The sequence below is a fragment of the Notolepis coatsorum genome (assembly GCF_963971535.1).
Source record: "Notolepis coatsorum genome assembly, chromosome: 4".
In the NCBI taxonomy this organism is placed as follows: Eukaryota; Metazoa; Chordata; class Actinopteri; order Aulopiformes; family Paralepididae; genus Notolepis; species Notolepis coatsorum.
Genome location: NC_140168.1, coordinates 47,287,601 through 47,308,423, shown reverse-complemented (window position 1 = coordinate 47,308,423; position 20,823 = coordinate 47,287,601). Strand labels below are relative to the sequence as shown.

Sequence of the window (20,823 nt, the reverse complement as noted above, 5' to 3'; positions counted from 1 at the left end):
AATCATCTAACGTTGGCCACGGAATTATAAACGACCCCCCCCCCCCCCCATCCGGTCAACATCAGATGATAAGTAGTAACTTCTAGAAGCACGTCCATTTGAAATGTTTTAACTCGCGCAGATCGCTATCAAACTGTATTTGATCATCAATATAATGCATTTAGGGCTATAAATCACGTTCTGGAGAATGCTGCAGAAAACGATAAAAACATATTTATACTTTAGACCGTATTTGAGTATGAATATGTGAATGAAAAAGTATAACGTTCCTATGTCCTGAACGATAGATAATTGACGTTGAATGGGCCATAGTAATGTCAATTTATCAATACAATTTAAAAAGTTATAGCCCTGCAAAGAAGGGGAACTTCTCCATAGACAAATAGAGCTGGCAGAGGATGGTATAATGATGTACATAAGCCTGGCGAAGAAAGTGTTAAATTATTTGCTCTCTCTGTATTTACAATTAGATTGAGCAAAGGGGACCGGCCTGTTGTACAGAGTACCACACACATCTAGAATGGAATCAAATAATGTGTACATCTAAAAAAGAAATATGGACCCAGTCAGTCTTGCTTTTGTGGAAGAACATAGAAGCCTACAATGACTAATGTACAGACTCAATTTCTAAAGGAACATCAGGAGAGGATTCTAAAGGATTCTTAATTTTTTTTTTTATTAACTACATTATTGTTATTGTGTTCTACTCTAACATTTTTATTATTATACCTGGATTTCCCCAAGGGGATTAATAAAGGAACACTTGACTTGACTTGAGGCCAGCCTATATAGATGGTGATCTACCTGCAGCCTCCACACGACGGTCCAAGGAGCAGATCAACTCAAGTGCCAGAGTGACCAGGTCAAAACAAAGGTCAGAAATAGCCCTGCAGGCAGGCAGGCAGGCAGGTAACTGATGCACAGGGATGGAGAGAATAGAGGTGGGAGGTATAGAGCAGGAGGATCAGACTGGATGAGGTACAAACAAACACAGTGGACACGCACACATGCAAACAAGACAAGATCCAGGGTGCCATTCTGGTTAATGCCACTTGAAGAGTGGCTAGTTAGCCCGACTGTACTAGGAAGGAAAGGGACACACACACACACACACACCCAGCAGGCCTTTCATTCAGGACTGGTCAGATACACAGTATTTCTCCTTGCTACTGTATAAGGTTGTGTGTGAATAGGATTTCTCTCTTAGCATGCACATTAGTAAACATTTTTGTCAATGAATCTTTGACACTGAATGGAGATGATCAATTATGGGGGGGAGGTCAAGTGGGGGTTGCCGCCGCAAAGTGCATTATTTTGCACTAACCACACACCTGAGAGTGTATTATTCCACTTATACCATGGCCACTTGCCAAAGACAAAAGACATGTGCCATTTATTAATATTTTCAACATTAGATAATAAAGAAATATGTTGTTTTTGCTTTGCTCACCGCTGACTCTCATTATAGTCCCTCTGCAGTACCTTAGCAACTGCTTGATAGCCACCTGTCACTTGAATGATGTCAGTGATAATGACCCAGAAAGCTAACTTTATTCTAGCATTAGCAAGCCTTTCTGTCACAGTCTTCTCGTTAACCATCAAACAGAAATGCTCTAAAATATTAGAAAAATTGCAAAAATGGAACACAGTTGGAGAAAGGCCTAAAACGAGTGTGAAAAGCAGGTTACGTTATGTCCTTTACCGTTAACATAATGGGTCCTCCTCCCGACTCCAAATTCACCAAGTTTCAAGGACCCTCTCAAAACTCTTCGCTAAATTCACCAGGTTTCAAGGACCCTCTCAAAACTCTTCGCTAAATTCACCAGGTTTCAAGGAGCCTCTGACAACTCTTAGCTAAATTCACCAGGTTTCAAGGACCCTCTGACAACTCTTAGCTAAATTCACCAGGTTTCAAGGACCCTCTCAAAACTCGTCGCTAAATTCACCATGTTTCAAGGACCCTCTGACAACTCTTCGCTAAATTCACCAGGTTTCAAGGAGCCTCTGACAACGCTTAGCTAAATTCACCAGGTTTCAAGGACCCTCTGACAACTCTTAGCTAAATTCACCAGGTTTCAAGGACCCTCTGACAACTCTTAGCTAAATTCACCAGGTTTCAAGGAGCCTCTGACAACACTTAGCTAAATTCACCAGGTTTCAAGGAGCCTCTGACAACTCTCCGCTTGCTTTGAGACATTCTTGAGTGTCTGTGTTTTCACATCGGGTTCATATCAGCTACTTGCCGCTTTCACATAAGACCAACAAGTAATGCAATGTGCTAGACAAGATTTTCTGATTACTATAAAGAGTTGTGTAGTAGTGGCAATATCATAGCTATTATTTAGTGGGCATACAGACAATTCTAGTGGGCATATGGCGTATACCTGTGTATCACATATTACACCATTGCTTGAGACAATCATGCATCATTCCAGTGTCCCTGCTGGGAGCGTTGATATATTTACCTTCTCTTCAAATCACATCTGAACTTATTGTTTTCTCAGCTTATGAAACAAATCCCTGTTTCAAAGAAAGACTGGGAAAGGATTGAAGGCCACAATTCACTTTCATAGACCACTTTCATATTTCAGAATCACATATCCCCAACTGGGTTCATGAACAGTTGACTGCCCAGGCATTGTTGCATATATTGTTGGAGGTTTACAATCCATGGATTCGAGGTATGACAGTCAAATAATGAAGGAAAATGTAACCTTGCAGAAGACCCTTTGTTACCGGCAAAAACTCAGACTGGGCATTTCCTGACTTCACATGACCCCTCTCTCAAACAAATACTTCTGAAACCAATCAAAAGGATCTTTGCTAAGCAGGGTAGTTTGGAGATTGGGGCGGTAATTATTATTTAAATCATCTCTATCACCACCTTTATTGCCAATTTCCAAACACTAGCAAATCTGCCCATTGGGATAGAAATACTAAATATTATGTGTTAATTGCTCAGTGATAATTGGAGCAGACAGCTTTTGAAAATAATGAGAAAATCTATCTTCTCCAGTGGAATCAATGGCTTGCAATGCTTCAAGTACATCATTATGGGAGAAGGGATGAAAGGTAAACTGAGAAGTATGGTGCACACACAATCATCATCAATAAGATGCCCTTTTCAAATAGATGCCCAGCTTCAGTAATTGAAGGCTAAGCAAATCTCATTATGTTCAGAAATCAAACAATCACCATATGTACTATGTGTAGGTAGGGAATTAGTGTTTTTGTTTTTGTTTGATTTGACTGCTTTCCAAAATGTTGACGGGTTTGAGTAGGAGCTAGTTAATTAGGTGTAAATAATAATTCAATTATTATTAAAGCTGAAGTAGATTTCGTAAATTATACAAAATTATAGCCAGTGTAAAGGATCTCATGAGTGTCTGGCACGAGATCAGGTACTGTTCTTTAAGCAAAGCTGACAACTTGTGTGAGAATTGTGTTTATGTAATGACTTGATGAACTTTAAAAATATATAAATAAATAACTAACTAAAAAAAACAGCAAAATGTTTTGTTTTGAGGGTAAAGAAACCTATTGCAGCCAGACATTCTGTGGTCTGGAATGTTGTTCGTTTGGCAGTCAGTGTAGTACTCTGCATAATGACAATGTATGAATAATGATTGTGATTTACAAATGTGCTCTCTCTCTCTTTGTATTTGGAATTAGATTGAGCAAAGGGGACCGGCCTGTTGTACAGAGTACCACACACATCTAGAGTGGTATCAAATAATGTGTAAATCTAAAAGAATATGGCCCAAGGAGCAGATCAACATTATAATTCTGCTGTATATATTTAGCATGATGTGTTTTTAACCTGTTCTTAATTAACTGTATGCCATATATGTTATGCTTTCTTTTTTAGCAGCTTTTTAAACACCAGGCCCAGGGACAACAGTCAAAGATTTGCTTTGGCTAACACTGTCTTACACATTTACATTTATGTTCATTAATGTGTGCTGTCCCTGTTCAAATAAAGTTTAAACTAAACAAAATTAACAGAGTGCCTGAGTGACAATAGGTGCCCCAATTTTAAGCCGCATGGTTTTAGAAACAAAGGTCAGAAATAGCCCCGCAGGCAGGTAACTGATGCACAGGGATGGAGATAATAGAGGTGTGAGGTATAGAGCAGGAGGATCAGACTGGATGAGGTACAAACAAACACAGCGTACACGTGCATCGACAAAGGCTTCCAGTAAAAAGACCCGGGGTGCCATTCTGGTTAATGTCACTTACAGACTGTACTATTTACAGAGTAAAGGGAAGGAAAGGGGGGAAAACAGTCCAGGTGCTTTTACACCCAGCAGGCCTTTCATTCAGGCCTGGTTGGATACACGGTACATCATCATTAAGATGTCATCATGCGACGGGAAGAAAATACATTTCTCCTTGCTAAGAGGTTTTGTGTGAATAGGATTTCTCTCTTAGAATGCACACAGAAACATTTTGTAGTAAACATTCTCGTCAATGAATCTTGGAATCTTTTGACAGAATGGAGAGCATCAACAGCGGTTATTGCGAGAGGAAATTAAATCAGGAATAGTTTATAGAGCCAATCAAGACATGCACACTGTGAAGGGGCAAACCAAATAAGAATAAATATAACTCTTATAAAAATAATTGCATTTTTATATATATCCAAAGCGCTTTACAATTTGTTCCTCACATTTTACCCACTCACTCACACATTCACACACCGATGGCAGAGGCAACCATGAAAGGTGCCAACCTGCACATCGGGAGTAATTAGGGGTTAAGTGTCTTGCTCAAGGACACTTCGACACGCTGCCCGGGAGGAGAGGGAATCAAACTGGGAACCTCCGGATTACCAGACGACTGCTCTACCTCCTGAGCCACTGTCGCCCCAAAGTGGGTAAAGTCAGCAAACCTGTCGTAGAAAATGTGCTCCCATAGAAAATGTGCTCACATAACGCAACCGAGCATCATCAACCAACAGGGCACCTGAGCGGACTGAAAGATGAAAAGGGCGATGCACTGAATATCTCATAACTTCTAAGGGCTTCAGATCGGATAATTGAGAAAAACAAATGGAGAGGGGGGGGGGAGAGAGAGAGAGAGAGAGAGAGAGAGAGAGAGAGAGAGAGAGAGATTTATCTGTCTCACCACATGAGTGGGCTTCAGTGAGTCTCCATCGAAGTGTGTGAGGCTGGAGCCGTCCTCCGGGAAGCCGTCACAATCCTCCAGCTCTTGAGAGTTGCAGGGAGGCTTGTCCGGGTCGGTGTTGGCATTCTGGATGATAAGAGGGGAGAGAGTGAGAGGGAGAGAAGAGTCGAGACGCTGAGAAGAATTCATGGACTATAACCGCCTTGATTTGGAAAGAGACTCCTCTCCTTGTGCCCCAGTGAGATGACACTAATGAAATGTGAGGGTTTAGATGCCAAGTGGGTGAGAATATATACACAGCTTAAAGGAACATGCCAACATTTGTAGCTTACTGTCTTCTCCAGAGAGAGACAATAAGATGGATACCAGTTTCCTCTCTGTGCATTCAGTAGAAAGCTATCTGGCTTAGCCTAGCTTAGCACAATGAATGGAAGCGGACATGGCTGGTTAGCCTAGGCATTGTCCAACTATGTGAATTGCCAGATAGCTTTCTACTGAACGCACAGAGAGGAAACTGGTATCCATCTTCTTGTCTCTCTCTGGAGAAGACGGTAAGCTAAACATGTTGGCATGTTCCTTTAAGTCTGGGACAGAAGAGGAGAGAGCCTCAGGGTGACTAGAAGCATGATGATTTGGGTGAGAAGAAGAGGATGAAGGCTCAACTAAGAAAGCCGGAGGGGGGGGGGGGGGGGGGGAGAGAAAAATAGACGAGACAGAGAGAGAGAGAACCTTATTTAACCAGGCGAAAGGTGATTAACTTACACTAATAGCTTACTCTAACTTACATTAAGAACGAACACCAACTTACACTAAGAACTTACACTAAGAAGGACATTAAGACGTATAACCCTCCGTTTGGTGCGTGGCCACGTAGGGTAGGGTGTCCCGATTCTTTTGTGGGTCTAGGGGAAGTGATCATCTAGCCCTCCAACTGGCCCTCCAACAGAGTGTTTTCAGATGCTGACTTGAAACAGAGGGGTAGAAGGGAGAAGGTACTTAGGTTTTGGTTTCTCTTTGAGGAAATACGCTGAATTGCGTTTTTTTTCTATCTCGCACTATTCCAAAGATGATTACAACCATTTCCACTGTTCTAAATCACAAAGAAATTAATTAATTTAAGTATCTTTTGATGGCGGACATGATGATTACGGTATGTCAATTTAACAATCAGATACGGCAAAACTGCTCAACTGGAGGAACCAAGCAGTAACGGTTCTCATTTCGGATTAGTTTTTTCTGCAGCTGGTGTCGTAGAATGCCAGGCAGTAACGTAGAAGAAACCTGTCCGGTTAGAGAGAATGGGTGGTGTAAAACGCAGGTGACAGATATTGAGGAAATAAATGCTGAATTGTATGGCTTTTTCTCTCCAGATGCACAGCATTCCAAAGATTTCAGTTCCACTACAAATACGTTTTTTTTTTTTTTTTTATTATTGTAGGCACACAATTAACGTGCTATAAATAAAGAGTATATTTTAGGGCTGTCAGTTTACCGCGTTAATTAGATTAATTAATTACACAGCAAATTATCGAGTTATGAAAATTAATTAATATTTTTTTTTTTTTTTTTTATCTCATTCATTCCATAAGAACGTAGAATACACATTTACAGACCTTTTTTTAATATGGTCCATTTGCATGTTCTTGGTATCTAATTCTAGGGACATCTAAGGATCTCAGGGAATGTATTCCCAGTGTCAGAAATACTGTGTCTGTTACTAGGCTTGAGTAAATTGTAATGAACCAAATGAGAATATCAATTAAAAATTTTTTTATCTTGGACTGTGAATAACACCATGCTAAAATTGACCAGACCTGAAAAATCTAAGCAAATTAATAAATGGAAGATGATTAAACAGAAGGTTTTGTAGATACAGTACTGAATTCTGCCATCTGGACACATGCCATTTGAAATATGATTATAGAATATCAGGCCTAAAATGGTTATGAGATTAAAATGCGATTAATTAATTAGATACATCTTTTTAATCGCCTGACAGCACTAGTATATTTGTGTTTGATACATAGAATAAATACATAGGCCTATCCTTATTATATGTAACTATACTCTAGGTTAAGTTTCTAGGCCCTGCAAAAAACAAATAAGCTGATATGCAAGTAATTTACATTATTTCATGATGAAACAAGGGGTGTCCCATTTCCTAGAAAAAGATTTCAACCCCTACCCCTTGTAGCTTTGTTTTGAAGGGCCACTACCTAGTCAAGGGCACTCCAAAACGAGAGGTAGGACCAAGGGAAGGGAATTGGGATGGGGCCCTTGCCGTGTTTCCTTCCCCTGCTCGCTTCTCCAACCATCGGGCTAAAGCAAATGTATCTGTGCGTGTACGAATGGTACAACTGAGGGAGAATTCCAGTAGAGACCTGGGACGTATTGTGGTAGAGATGGGAAACTGGAGCCTCGAATATAGACCCTGTCCATACGACCCACCAAGCAAGACCTCCCTAGCAAGACCTCCCTAACAAGACCTCCGTAGCAACATACTAGTTCATCTCTAGGGTCACTGGTGTCTATCTAGCAAGCTGGAATTGATCTCCAACCCGGTCCTCTTTTCTTGATCCTCCAATCACAACTTCTTTTTTTAAATGAACTGCCCTCCCCAACATTTAATATTATTTTATCCGAGCCCTCCCTCTGCCTCTAGAAAATCTGGAAAATGCAAACTGAAATTAGCAACATGAACAGGTCCATAATGCTTCACAGCCTTATCAAGAAATGTATCAAATGGACTAAAGCCAAATGTGAGTTGTGCTTGCTGAATCTGTGATCTCTCCAAACACTGAATCACCCCCCCCCCCCCCTCACCTGCCCACCCCCCACCAATTATCAAACAGTCTCTAAACCAGACTAGTGTGCACATCTTTTTTTCTTTGTCTGGTAGAAGGTCCAGGCTATTGTCCATAAGCGCAACAGCTCCAGCTAGCAGGCAGAGTGAGGGAGTCTCACCAGGTCCTGGGAGGTGAGGTGGGTCAGTCTCTGGTGGATGAGTGCCGCCTGCTCCTCATTCACCACGTACTCTCCTCTCCTGTCCCCCAGCACCAGCTCCGGCCAACTGGGCCCCTCCTCGCGCTTCTGGAGGGTCACCTCCAAGCTGGAACACACGCATACAGAAGAGAGGGTAATGACTAGGGCTGTCCTGTTTTAGTTGATTAGGCGACTTAATTATTTAGTTTTGAATTTAGTCACATTTTATGTTTGGTTTTTCATGTGGTGAAAAATTATAAGCACATAGTCTGACACGACAATAACAACACGTCACAAAATACAGCTTGGCCTTGGTATAATAAATAACAAAAGGACAATAATACGGTCTTACAGAATTGTCCGTTCAATCAACACCTTGATTACTCCACAATTTAGTCCACGGAGGCTTCCTTTCGTCGACTGATCTGCAGAACATGGACTACGGCGACCGCATCATGCGGAAGCCAATTATCGATCAGTGTCACCGTTCGAACTGAGAGGAAGTCAACAGAGGAATACGGCTCATCCACATGGGTCCGCGGCAGTGGCGGTAGATAAGCACAGGGGAAATATAATGGTACTACATTATGGATAATAAGCAAACACTCCTCTATTATATTGACAATGGAATGAAGACGATGAAAGGGACAGGACCGCATGGCCACTTTATTCAGACAAAAGGGGAGACGGGAACAGTGGTGCTCTGCGGTCTCTTTCTCGGAGACAGAGGTTCAATGAGGTAGTAGCGAGCGGTTCCCTGTGGAAAAGATACAAGCAGTGGAGGAGATGTGTGGATCTTTGATATTCACCATGGGGAATACAAGCCATCTGAACATAAATAGCAGCTTATTCGTGGGCATTATTACTGTGATGCTAGTGATGTGTTTTCCACGATAGGAAAAACTAAATACGACTTATTGAATAAAGAAATGGGCAAATAGGCAGATAGTGTGTATTAATCATTCATGTTTAGCTACGTGAGTTGAAGGACAATGTGCACAGTTCTCACAGGGTGGGCTAAATATATGTTTGTATATAGATAACACATATGTTTGTATAGATAGATGAAATATATTTTTGTATAGATAGTTTATAAACATATTTGTACGCACTATGGTTATTGTTCTATTTTGTCGTCATTTTGTTTCTCTTTCTTCCCCCTCATTTTATTGTTACTTTTGTTTATTATTAATCCAGAATTGAAGAAACAAAACTCTGGAGTACTCTGAATCAAATCATGGGTAGAGACAAAATGGGTAAAATGCCATAATTTATTGAATCGGGGATGGTTTCATCACTAAGCCCTTGGATATTGCAAATTATTTCAATAACTATTTCACAAATAAAGTAAATACTATAAGAAACATCATGCCACCTGTAAATGGTAACTTATAAGATTCAATTATAAAAAGTCAGATCATGAAGGACAAAGAATGTGAATTTGAATTTTTGGTCACAAATCTTTCAGAAATTGAAAAGATATTGTCTGAATTAAAATGTGACAAACCCTCTGGTCACGACAATCTGGACAGTAGACTTTTAAAGCCATCAGCTGGAAGTATTGCTGGTCCAATATGTCATATATTCAATTTGAGTCTCAACACTTCCGGCAGGACTTATTTGCGAGTGCTTAAAATATATCAAATATAATAGCAATAGATCTAAATAACACAGTGATCGTCAGTGAGTTGCTTCCAGTCAACATGCATGAAACAGATAATTTTTCCATACATACATTTCCGTTTTATACCGTGATGAATATGAATATATTTCTAGAGCGTTCCGTCTCATCTCAATAAACTCCAGCAAATCGAGCTTCAATGTATTTAGTTAGAAATCGTGCCATTTGTCGCTTGATTTAGCTGTTTTCAAATAAATGCTAGATTATCGATATTATATGTGTCATCATGGACGAACAGAAGCGGGGTCTGAAAAATCGATTCTCCGTACTTTGGTCGGCGCGAACCTCACAAGCACACACGCTCCGATGGCGGTGAAAGGAACATCTGATTAACCCAAGATTGGTAACATAGATTCCTTACCTCACATCTGATGTAGTGCAAAAAGATGAATCCAATTCCTGATCGCCATTCGAAATATTGATCGTGTTTATTGATCCAACGTTCTATGTCCAAAACACATAATCCACGCTGCTCCGAGTGTCCCCAGTCAATGTGTCATAACGATACTGCATGCCCGAGAAGGAAAACCTGGACCGGACTTCTTAGATTGATGCACAGCCCCAGCCAGAAGGATTCCAATGATGTGCAATACCATCCGGGAGACGTTAGGCGGCGGTATTTGCCCTTTGCGAGCTCAGACCCATTCCCAATGATAACGCCAGGCTGGATGGATGAAAAATGAATAGATATAGCGAATAAAAGAAATATCGATTAAAACCTGGGATTTCTCAGGTTTGGCGCCCAGAGCATGGCGAGTTAACCCGAATTATCTCGGGTTTGGCCTCCAAAGGGTTATTAAGGAAGGAATTTATTATTTATTTTAAATATGGAAGGTAGCTAAGGTCACTCCTCTACCAAAAAAATAGAAAATAATCATTCACTGGACCAAATAGTAGGCCAATCAGTATTTTACCTGTTTTAGGTATACTTATGGAAATAATTGCATTTAAACAAATTCAAAAGTACTTCTCCCTGGCATAAATTCTGACTTTCAACATGCTTATAAACCTGGCTATTGAACATGCACAGCACTTACACAATTGGCTGATGATTGGCTAAGAAATATTGACTGTAAATTATTAGTTGGTACAGTACTGTTAGATTTTAGCGCAGCTTTTGATCTCATTGATCATGAACTGCTGCTTACAAAACTAGCTGATTATGGTTTCAAACACTCAGCTACTAACTGGATGAAAAGATACTTATTCATGAGACAACAATGTGTCCTGTTTAATGGAACTTTATCAAGCGTTAAAACGCTACAATGTGGCATTCCTCAAGGAAGTTGCCTTGGACCATTATTATATTCCATATTTGTAAATTATATGCCACATAGTTAGTGCAGATGACACTACAATATATGCTTCAGCAAGCAATGCCAAATACCTCAGCAGTCTTCTTCAAAGTGAGTTAATGCAGATTTCTGAATGGGTCACAGTAAATAAGCTGAAACTAAATGCATCCAAAACAAAATGTCTAATTATTTGTTCAAAGCATGCTCAGAGAGAGAAATAATATATGAAATACTCTCTTGGTCAACTCACATTAGCAATATTGTAACAAATTAGCAGAAGTATTTCAATTATTAGACAGAATGCCTATTTTTTAACTGATACAGCTACCAAGCAAGTCATACAATCGTGGTCACATCTGGACTACTTTCCAGCAATCTGGTCAAATGCATCTAAACAAGACTTAAATAAAATACAGATAGAGCTTAGTCAAAAAATGCACAAGGAACTGTCGTGGATGAGAGTCAATGAGAGACTAGTGTGTAGTCTTATTTTGTTTATGAGAAATATTTATACTTTACATAAACCTGTGTGCCTCTTTTCACAGCTGGTGCTTAGTGATGGCCATGGCTATGGCACTAGACAAGCCTTGAGAGGTCGGTTCGCCCTGCCGAGACCCAGCACTGAAGCCTTAAAGAAAACTGTATTGTACAGGGCAATGGCCTACTGGAATAGACTTCCACAGTATTTGGTTTAAATTACCAGTAAGGTGGGATTCAAGAGGAGACTAAGAGGGGCTGTAATGCAAAAAGAGATTGATTTTGGTTGGGTCTAATCTGTGTCTAATGAATGGGTTCTTGTGTTGGGTTATTTTGGAATGTATTTGTCTAGTGGTTATGAGGAGTATTAAGAGTATTAGTGTATGGAATGTCATGCTGTTTTTGAGCACGTTTTAGTTTTCTCCGTTTGTTGTTTTATTGATATTTGTTGTTTTATTGATATTTGATTTGTTCTAAATGTTTGTATATTTGTTATTGTTCTACATTTGTTTGTATATTTTATTGGTGTTTTATTGATATTTGTTTTGTTTTTATGTTGTTTTATTGATTATTCTTGTTTGATTTTTATATGTTTGTATCCAGACCCCAGGAAGAATAGTCGCTGCTGAGGCAGTGACTAATGGGGATCTGAAATAAATAAAGAAAGAAAGCGGTGACGGCCTTTAAGAGCATCGAGTTGCATGGAAAGGTGGAAGTGTAAAACAGGATATGTATCATCTTTATATAACAAATGGAGCTTTAGCCTGATGGTGTGACAGAAAGAAGAAACAGGAAGCAGAGAAGTTCAAGGTGGAGTAAAAAGAATGGAAGTGGCCTTCTGATGAATACATGACATATTGAGTCATCCTTGCTTCTTGTACTGGTGAATGAAAGCAGTCCACCGTCACCAGGATGGTGACTCAGCTGTAGGCCTGAAAATCTATGTGCTTTGCCACAAAAAGGACCCAGGATTCACAAGGTCCACCTTTTATTCATTACTGGTAACAATTATGGCACTCATCGCTCATCATCCTATATCCATATTTGTCTGAATATACCCAATTATAACCCTTCTATATACTTGCTTGTACACCCGCATATAACCCATAGCTCTATATGAGTGGTTCTCAAACTACTATTTATATTTATTAAAAAACTATTTAAACACTAACTACATACATTAACTCTTTCACGGCCATACCCGAGTATAGTCGGGTTATCTCGCCAACGGTTGATCAATTCCTTTGATCCGCGTTCTATAGTCACCCGGAGCTCTATTATGTTTCATCATGAATGCATGAAAGGGGGGGGGGGTCGTTTTTCTTTGTGCTTTGATCGCCACCAACGGAACACATATACACACACACGCTCCGATCGCAATGAAGGAATTTCATTTCCAATGTACGCACCCCTGTCCGGCGCTGAAAGTGTTAAACAGACAACATAACATATCAAAGTGCTTGACTTAAAAGTCTCTTGTAAAATACAAAATAACTCAAGTCAGAATCTATCATTAAAAAAAGTTAAGTAAACAAATAAAAAAATTATTATTTTTTTTTTTTAAATAGTCATAATTTAGAAATGAGATTGCATAGGTCTATGAATCGAGATCGCGATTTTATTTCAATTAATCACCCAGCCCTAGCGTGTAGCGTGCAACAAACTAGTGTGTAGAAATGAGCTGATTAGTCAGTAATGGACTATGAACAATGCCTGTAAAATGAGCCATACTATTGTCTCCATAGCTATAATACAGAACACACGATGAGTCTGCAAACATAGCTAAAATGGTCATTAACACATTCAGCGCCATAAACTGTCCCCATCTCTGCCGCTTCAAAGCCAGCTTAAAATAGTCATATTCACGGTGTTTCACGATGTTTGCAGAGCTGTGCGTGTTCTGTATTATAGCTGTGGAGACAATGGTGTGGCTCATTTGACAGAGACTACTTGTAGTCCAACATGGAAAAAAGTTTGTTTCTAGACAATGTAGTTTGTAGTTTATTACACGCTAAACATCACGCATTTCCAAAATAATCCAGTCTTTTTCCATAGATCGCAAGATAATGCGCAATAAGCCCAAACCGTTCTGGTTGATCCCCTGAAATCCGAAAATAAAAAAGGTATATACCATGTACACATGTACCGTCACAAAATCATCAAGGGGGGGTCATTTGCGGCGGCTGGGTGGCGCAGCGGACATTGCGCTCGTCACCAACGCAAGAGACACCGGGTTCGACTCCGGCTGTCGGCGTTGCCTTCGGCTTGGCCCGGCCGTCATACTAACTCAATTGGCAGAGTTAGCGGGTGGAAGTTGATGGGTGGTAATCTGGACGTTGTGGACAGCGACTCCTACAGGTCGGTTGGGGGATGCCTGCACAGCAGAGACAGGAAATGGCAGGGGTAGTGTGAGCCTCCCACACGTTACACCTCGCCAATGAGAGTCCGCGCTGGCAGGTGAAAAGATGCGACAGGCTGCCTCCACATGTATCGGAGGGGACATGTGATGCAAGGTTTCCATCCTCCCTACAACCGGCCAGTGGGGGGCATATGCGACAGGGGAGGGAAAAAGAATTGGCACAGCGAAATTGGGATGAGAGAAAAATTTAAAAAGGAGAAAAGGTGGATAAAAAAAAAGGGGGGGGGGGGTCATTTTAACTGAAAACAGTGATCGTGTTTGTCGAGCATGTTTTATGTCCGGTAAAACACAAAATTGTGATCGTTAGAAAAACATGTTTCAGGTTCGGGTAAAATAGACATAGAATATACCTTACCTTAGCCAGAAGGTATTCCAAAAAGAATAATTCCAAGTGATCGCATCGCCATCGCGATTACCAGTGTATATGTCTATACACGTTTCAATGGGAAAATACACTTCAGCAATGGAATTTTGAGGCGATCGATGTGAATCTCTGTTCAAGCAGGAGCAGGAGCCCTTACCAAAAACGTGTATCCACGCCAAGCCATTCCAGTTCAAAGGTAGGCGATACTGCCACCTGGTGATATTCGATCGGCATTGCAATTACATAGTATACAAAAGAGCCAGGGATGGCTAGAATGATCCGGATGATGATTTAGAACGGGGATCAGATGAAAAATATCAAAGGATCAAAACCCGACTATACTCGGGTATGGCGCTCAACCGCTGGCGAGATAACCCCACTATACTCTGGCATGGCACTGAATGTGTTAACACTGGCCCCAAACAGCGCAGATGGCGAAAGCTAGTGGCCGTGAATGAGTTAAGTGTGGGGTCCCCAAAAAATATCCTAAATAAAATGGGGTCACGGACCCACGGTATGAAAAAGTTTGAGAACCCCTGCTCTATATGATAGCATGCACAATAATGATGTACAGTATATACCATATATTATTCTCACCACATACATACTTACCCACACCTGCCTGTACTTACCTGCATAGTCCTTTACTATATCTGTACATATCCTACTCTTACTAGTTACGTTGCTGGCCAGTATGACTACTTCTACTACCATACTGTCCTCATACCTGTATCACTGTACATATTATATTACAACTCTGTACGTACATCTGATTAGCATTACACCCAGTAGTACTAATTTGTATATTTTGTACCCAGTTTAATCACCTGTACATTGTATATTTCTGTTGCACTTTACTCCTACATTTGCACTCTGGTTGGATGCCAAACTTATTTTCGTTGTAATAATAATAATAATACATCTATTTTATATAGCGCTTTTCCAGGTGCTCAAAGACGCTTTACATGGGCAGGAGAGACAAACTATGGCAAAACAAAAAACAGAACAAAAATAATACATGACAAAATAAAATAAAATAACACCGACAGAATTAGAGGTCAAAAGCAAGATTGAAAAGGTGAGTTTTGAGGGCTGATTTAAAAGATGTCAGGGTGTTTGCATCACGGATATGGCTGGGGAGGGCATTCCAGAGGGAGGGGGCAGCAGCAGCAAAGGCCCTGTCGCCCCAGGTCCGGAGCCTGGTCGTGGGAGGTGTTAGGAGGTTGGCATCTGCAGACCTAAGGCGACGGGTGGGCGTGTGACGGTGGAGGAGGTCGGACAGGTAGGGAGGGGCAAGGTTGTTGAGGGCTTTAAATGTGATGAGTAGTATTTTAAAATGTATCCTGTATTTGATTGGAAGCCAGTGGAGGTCGTGGAGGACAGGGGTGATGTGATCAGAGCGACGGGTGGAGGTGAGCATGCGGGCAGCAGAGTTTTGGACATATTGGAGTTTATTGAGGATAGTGTTTGGTGAGCCGTAGAGGATGCTGTTGCAGTAATCTAGTCTTGATGATATGAATGCATGAACCAGTGTTTCAGCAGCGGAGAGTGATAGGGAGGGGCGGAGACGAGCAATGTTCCGGAGGTGGTAGAAGGCCGATTTGGTTATGTGGTTCACATGGCGGAGGAAAGAAAGGGTGGGGTCCAGGATGATGCCAAGGTTACGGACGTGAGTGGAGGGGGTGACAATGGTACCATCAATATTTAGGGTGAAATCCTGGGTGTGGCTGGTGAGGGATTTTGGACCGATAATGATGATTTCTGATTTATTGCAGTTTAGTTTAAGAAAGTTATTTTGCATCCATGTTTTGATGTCTGTGAGGCAGGTGCTGAGGGTGGAGAGAGTGGCTGGAGTGATAGTCTTGGTGGAGAGGTAGAGCTGAGTGTCGTCTGCATAACAGTGAAAACGCAGGCCATGTTGGCGGAGAATCAGACCGAGTGGAAGGATGTAGAGGATGAAGAGCAGGGGACCAAGTACTGAGCCTTGGGGGACACCATGAGTGATGGGGGCAGTGGGGGATTTGCAGTTGTTGATAGAGATGAATTGGTGCCTGTGTGAGAGGTATGATTGGAGCAAGGTGAGGGGGATTCCGGAGATGCCAACGGAGGACTGGAGACGAGTGATGAGGATGGGGTGACTGATGGTGTCAAAAGCAGCGCTGAGGTCTAGGAGAATGAGGATGGAGAGGGAACCAGAGTCGGCAGAGAGGAGTATGTCGTTGGTGACCTTTAGAAGAGCAGTTTCGGTGCTGTGTTTGGTGCGGAATCCGGATTGAAATGTATCATAAAGGTTATTGTTGTCGAGGTAGGATTTTAATTGGGAGGCAATGGCTCGCTCAATTATTTTTGAGAGGAAGGGGAGGTTGGAAATGGGGCGGAAATTATCAAGGGTTTCAGGGTTGAGACCGGGTTTTTTTAGTAGGGGGGTGACAGAAGCAATTTTGAGGGCGGGGGGAAATAGGCCAGTGGTCAGAGAGGTGTTTACGATGGAGGTGATTAGGGGAGAAAGGGCAGGGAGACAAGCCTTGACTAGGATGGAGGGGATAGGGTCCAGGATGCAGGTAGAAGTTTTCATTGTAGAGAGAATGGAGGATAGGTCCGATGCAGTGATTTCAGTGAAGGATGTAAAAGGTGGGTTGGGCGGTGGAGAGGGGGTTGAATCCGGAGGGGAGATAGTGTTGGCGGAGGCAATTGTTAGTTGGGTGTGGATTTTGTCAATTTTTGTTTGGAGATGTGACAGATAGGAGACACATTTACTGACAGTGAAGGAACAGGAGATTGTGTCAGAGGGTTTAAGAAGTGTGTTGATGGTGGAAAACAGAGTCCTGGGGTTGTTTCTGCCAGACTGTATGATAGCGGAGTAGTGGGAGGAGCGTGCAGAGTTGAGGGCGTCTTTGTAGAGCTGTTGATGTTGTCTGTAGGCCTCTTTATGGACAGTGAGACCGGTTTTATTGGATAGCCGTTCGAGCTGGCGGCCCTTGGATTTAAGGTGGTGTAGGTGATCGGTGTACCAGGGGGCGGAGTTAGTGAAGGAGACAGACTTGGTTTTGATTGGGGCGAGCTGATTGAGACAGGAGGAGAGAGTGTTGTTGTAGATGTTGACCAGGTCTGTAGAGGAGCCATTGTACTGTACTTGTACTGTATAATGACAATACATTTGAATCTAATCTAATATGATAATGTGGGTTGGTCTACTACTCTATCAAGAGAGGTAAAATAGGCATTAGTATCCGTTTATCTTTAACACATTGAACGCCAGAGGGCACTACAGTCATTGGGCCGTTGTCTGCCATCGCTTTGTTCAATGGAGAGAATGCCGTGTTTGCAAGTGTTTAAACTATATGAAATATTATAGCTATGGATCTAATAACGCTGTCGATTGTCAGTGAGTTTCTTCTGGTCAACATGCAAAAAACAGATTTTTTTCATCCGTACATTTCCGTTTTATACCGTGGTGAATATGAGTATAGTTTGGGTGATTCTGAGTAATCACAGGAAAAGACGCAAAAATAGCCCTTTAGTGAAATCCAGTTATCAACTTATCACGTTGTCATTTTTCACCCGATTATCGAATCTCCCTGAAATCAACGCTAGATTATCGTTATTATGTCTCCTCATGCACCCATGAGGCTTGGGGCTTGGAGCGGGGCCAACGGTAAACAGCACACACAGAGTCCACACAGACAGCTTCGATCGTGGGAGAAAATATCAGACCAATGCAAGATTGGATATAGTGTCCTTACCTTGTCTCTGATGTAATGCAAAAAAAACTATCCAATTATCTGATCGCCATTCCAAGTACTGGTCGCGGAGGTCCGTCCCACGTTATCCGGCATTGCATATGAATGAGGGGGCGGGGCAACCTAGTTGATGCATCGTTGTAAGCACTTGTCCTGCCGGAGTATTTAAACCCCGCCGGCATGGCTCAGCTCGGCCCAGAAAACAAACTACATCGTTTCAAATGGAGTACAATAGTGGCCGAAGGCGTTAGAGGGCGGTATTGACCGTCTGCCAGCTCAGACACATTCAGAACAGCATGCACAGGCTGCCCAGATGAATTATGAATGGCAATAGCGAATAAAAGAAAAACGGATCCAATAAGGAGTATACTCGTGGTTGGCGCTCCACGGTTGGACGGCAATAACGAGTACCGTATATTCGCTTTTGGCGCAGAACCAGTTAAGGCCATTGATGGAGATTTACCACTATATATGACAATGATGCTAAATTGGAATTATGGACCTTATCTGACCTGCTTAAACAATTGGTTTACACTTATGGTCCCACGAGTTCAAGTGCACTTGGTAAGTCTGCCTTTTGTTTTGATGCACCAGCTTCCGGAATGATCTTCAACTTACTCTCAAAATCAATACCCCACTATCACAAACCTCCCTACCTCAGTAGGTAAATTTTTTTTTATTTAAGAACATGATCACAAACCTCCCAACCTCAGTGTGCAACTGTTTTTAATTTGATCTCTCTTTTTAGTTATCTTTTCACCTATTTATGCAAATGTTTTGATCCTAGTTTATACGTATTCTGAACTGTTTGAATCTCGATGGCCTTGCAAATGAGGGTAAAACCTCAATGTCCCTTTTCGAGAATAAATAAAGGTTTCAAATCTAATCAAATCCGCAGCAGTGTTTCAACATGTCTGCCAAACAGCCCACAGTTCGGGAGTCCTGTGTCTGTGAAAAAACACAATGATAGGTGTTGTGAAGGGCCAGATTAAAGCTGAGAATCTACGTTTTTTATTGTTTTATATACCTTGTATATTATTTATATATATATATAAGCTATATCCCTTTAAGCCTGCGTTTGAATCCTAGTAATATTCACGTTCCTCATTGGATAATGCCCTTGACGTTCTCGGCGCCAGGCAACGCGCCCCTGAAGTCAGGTTCAAAGGCGAGTCTGGGCATGTTGGAACATGCCTGGTGCCGACGCATTGATTCGAGACGAGAGCGGAGGCTTGGCACTAGAAAGCCACTTAAGTATATATATATCGTGGAAGGCGCAGCAGCAGTAGTGTGATTCTAATGTAGTGTGAAGTAGTTCGTCTAAACAGAGTGTTGTGAACCTAACGTGCGAAGTGAATAGTAAAAGTGTCAGAGTTAATGCAGTAACGTCAAGTTCGACTTAGCTTAATGTGAAGTAAAGAGTCGTCATTTAGTGTGAATCGTGTTACAGCAGTTCGTTCGGTATGTAGCATTACAAGCAGTTCGTTCGTTTAGTAACTAGTGAAACCTTAGCAAGTGTGCGTGGACTTAGTAATTAGTGCCAGTACACGAGGAGGGCCTAGTCGTGGAACTACTGGACATGTGCATATTGGAACCTACGGCGGCGATTGCAGAACCAGTATTGGTTGGATTATAGTGATTGTGGGACGTACTACCGTGGAGAAGAGCCTCGTTAATACCCACTGCCGTTTGGATTTAACCACCTTGAAGATCTTACCTCGGGCTAGCTTCGAGGACCGAAGCTAGCTGGCTATCGTCATTGCTATCGAGCAATTGGATTACAGCTATTGCTTTGCTGCTGAGCATTTGGATTATAAGGACTGGATTCCGTACGAGAACCCCCTTTCTTCAAGTGAACAGACTGAGTATCCGAACATTCTTCCTTCCTCCAGAGCTTACATCTCTGGGAGGACACCCCGTCTCCAGCGGTACCATCGTTTGCCCACTATAGTGCCATCCTACGCCAGGCGGCGTTTAGTCTAGTATCCCAGCTTAGGAATTATTCATTCCAACTGACTTTGCTACTGACTGACTTTATTCATATTCTTCGCCATACAAGCGCAACCCTTAATTCCCATTCTGTACAATTACTGCATAATAATAAATACTAGGGATGTCCGATATTATCGGCCGACCGATATTATCGGCCGATATCGGCAGTAAAATGTGATATCGGAAAATATCGGTATCGGTTTAAAAAAAATAAAAAACAATAACAATATTTGTTATATATATATCCAGTGAAATGATTAGTTACCTGAAATTATTCAGTTTTTTGGACAGGGAAACCCTGCATATATCGGTATCGGTTGATATCGGTTGATATCGGTATCGGAAATTAAGAGTTGGACAATATCGGAATATCGGTATCGGTAAAAAAGCTAATATCGAGCATCCCTAATAAATACTATAAATTATATTTCTTTGTCACCGTGCCGTCTTATTCTGAGTGTCTGCCATATTATAACTGTACTTTCTGGCAAGTAATAATAATAATAATTAGCAGTGGTTTAATCTATCACAATCTTTAATACAGTCAGGGTTTTGTAACCCCTCAGTTACAATAGGAAAAGCAACCAGATTAGATCTATAAACAGCGCAACCCTATCGACCCATGTTGTATATTTAATGTACTGTGAGTTTTTCCTGTCGTCTCGTCTTCTGACAGATACTCAGTTGAAAAGTACAAACGACTCAGAGCTGTAGACCCTTAGGCCGGGATGGAGGAGGACGCTAAC

General features: G+C 41.6%; 1 protein-coding gene across 1 annotated transcript in view; it reads right to left on the bottom strand.

The window, feature by feature from the left end:
• The window catches only part of nudcd1 (NudC domain containing 1), a 67,633-nt gene that overhangs the window by 12,434 nt on the left and 34,376 nt on the right, over nucleotides 1–20,823 (bottom strand). Inside the window, exons 7-8 of the mRNA XM_084313504.1 lie at nucleotides 8,092–8,236; nucleotides 5,128–5,253 (exon numbers count right to left, since the gene is read on the bottom strand). Coding sequence (XP_084169630.1) covers nucleotides 5,128–5,253; nucleotides 8,092–8,236 — 271 coding nt within the window. The remainder of the gene's footprint in view (nucleotides 1–5,127; nucleotides 5,254–8,091; nucleotides 8,237–20,823) is intronic.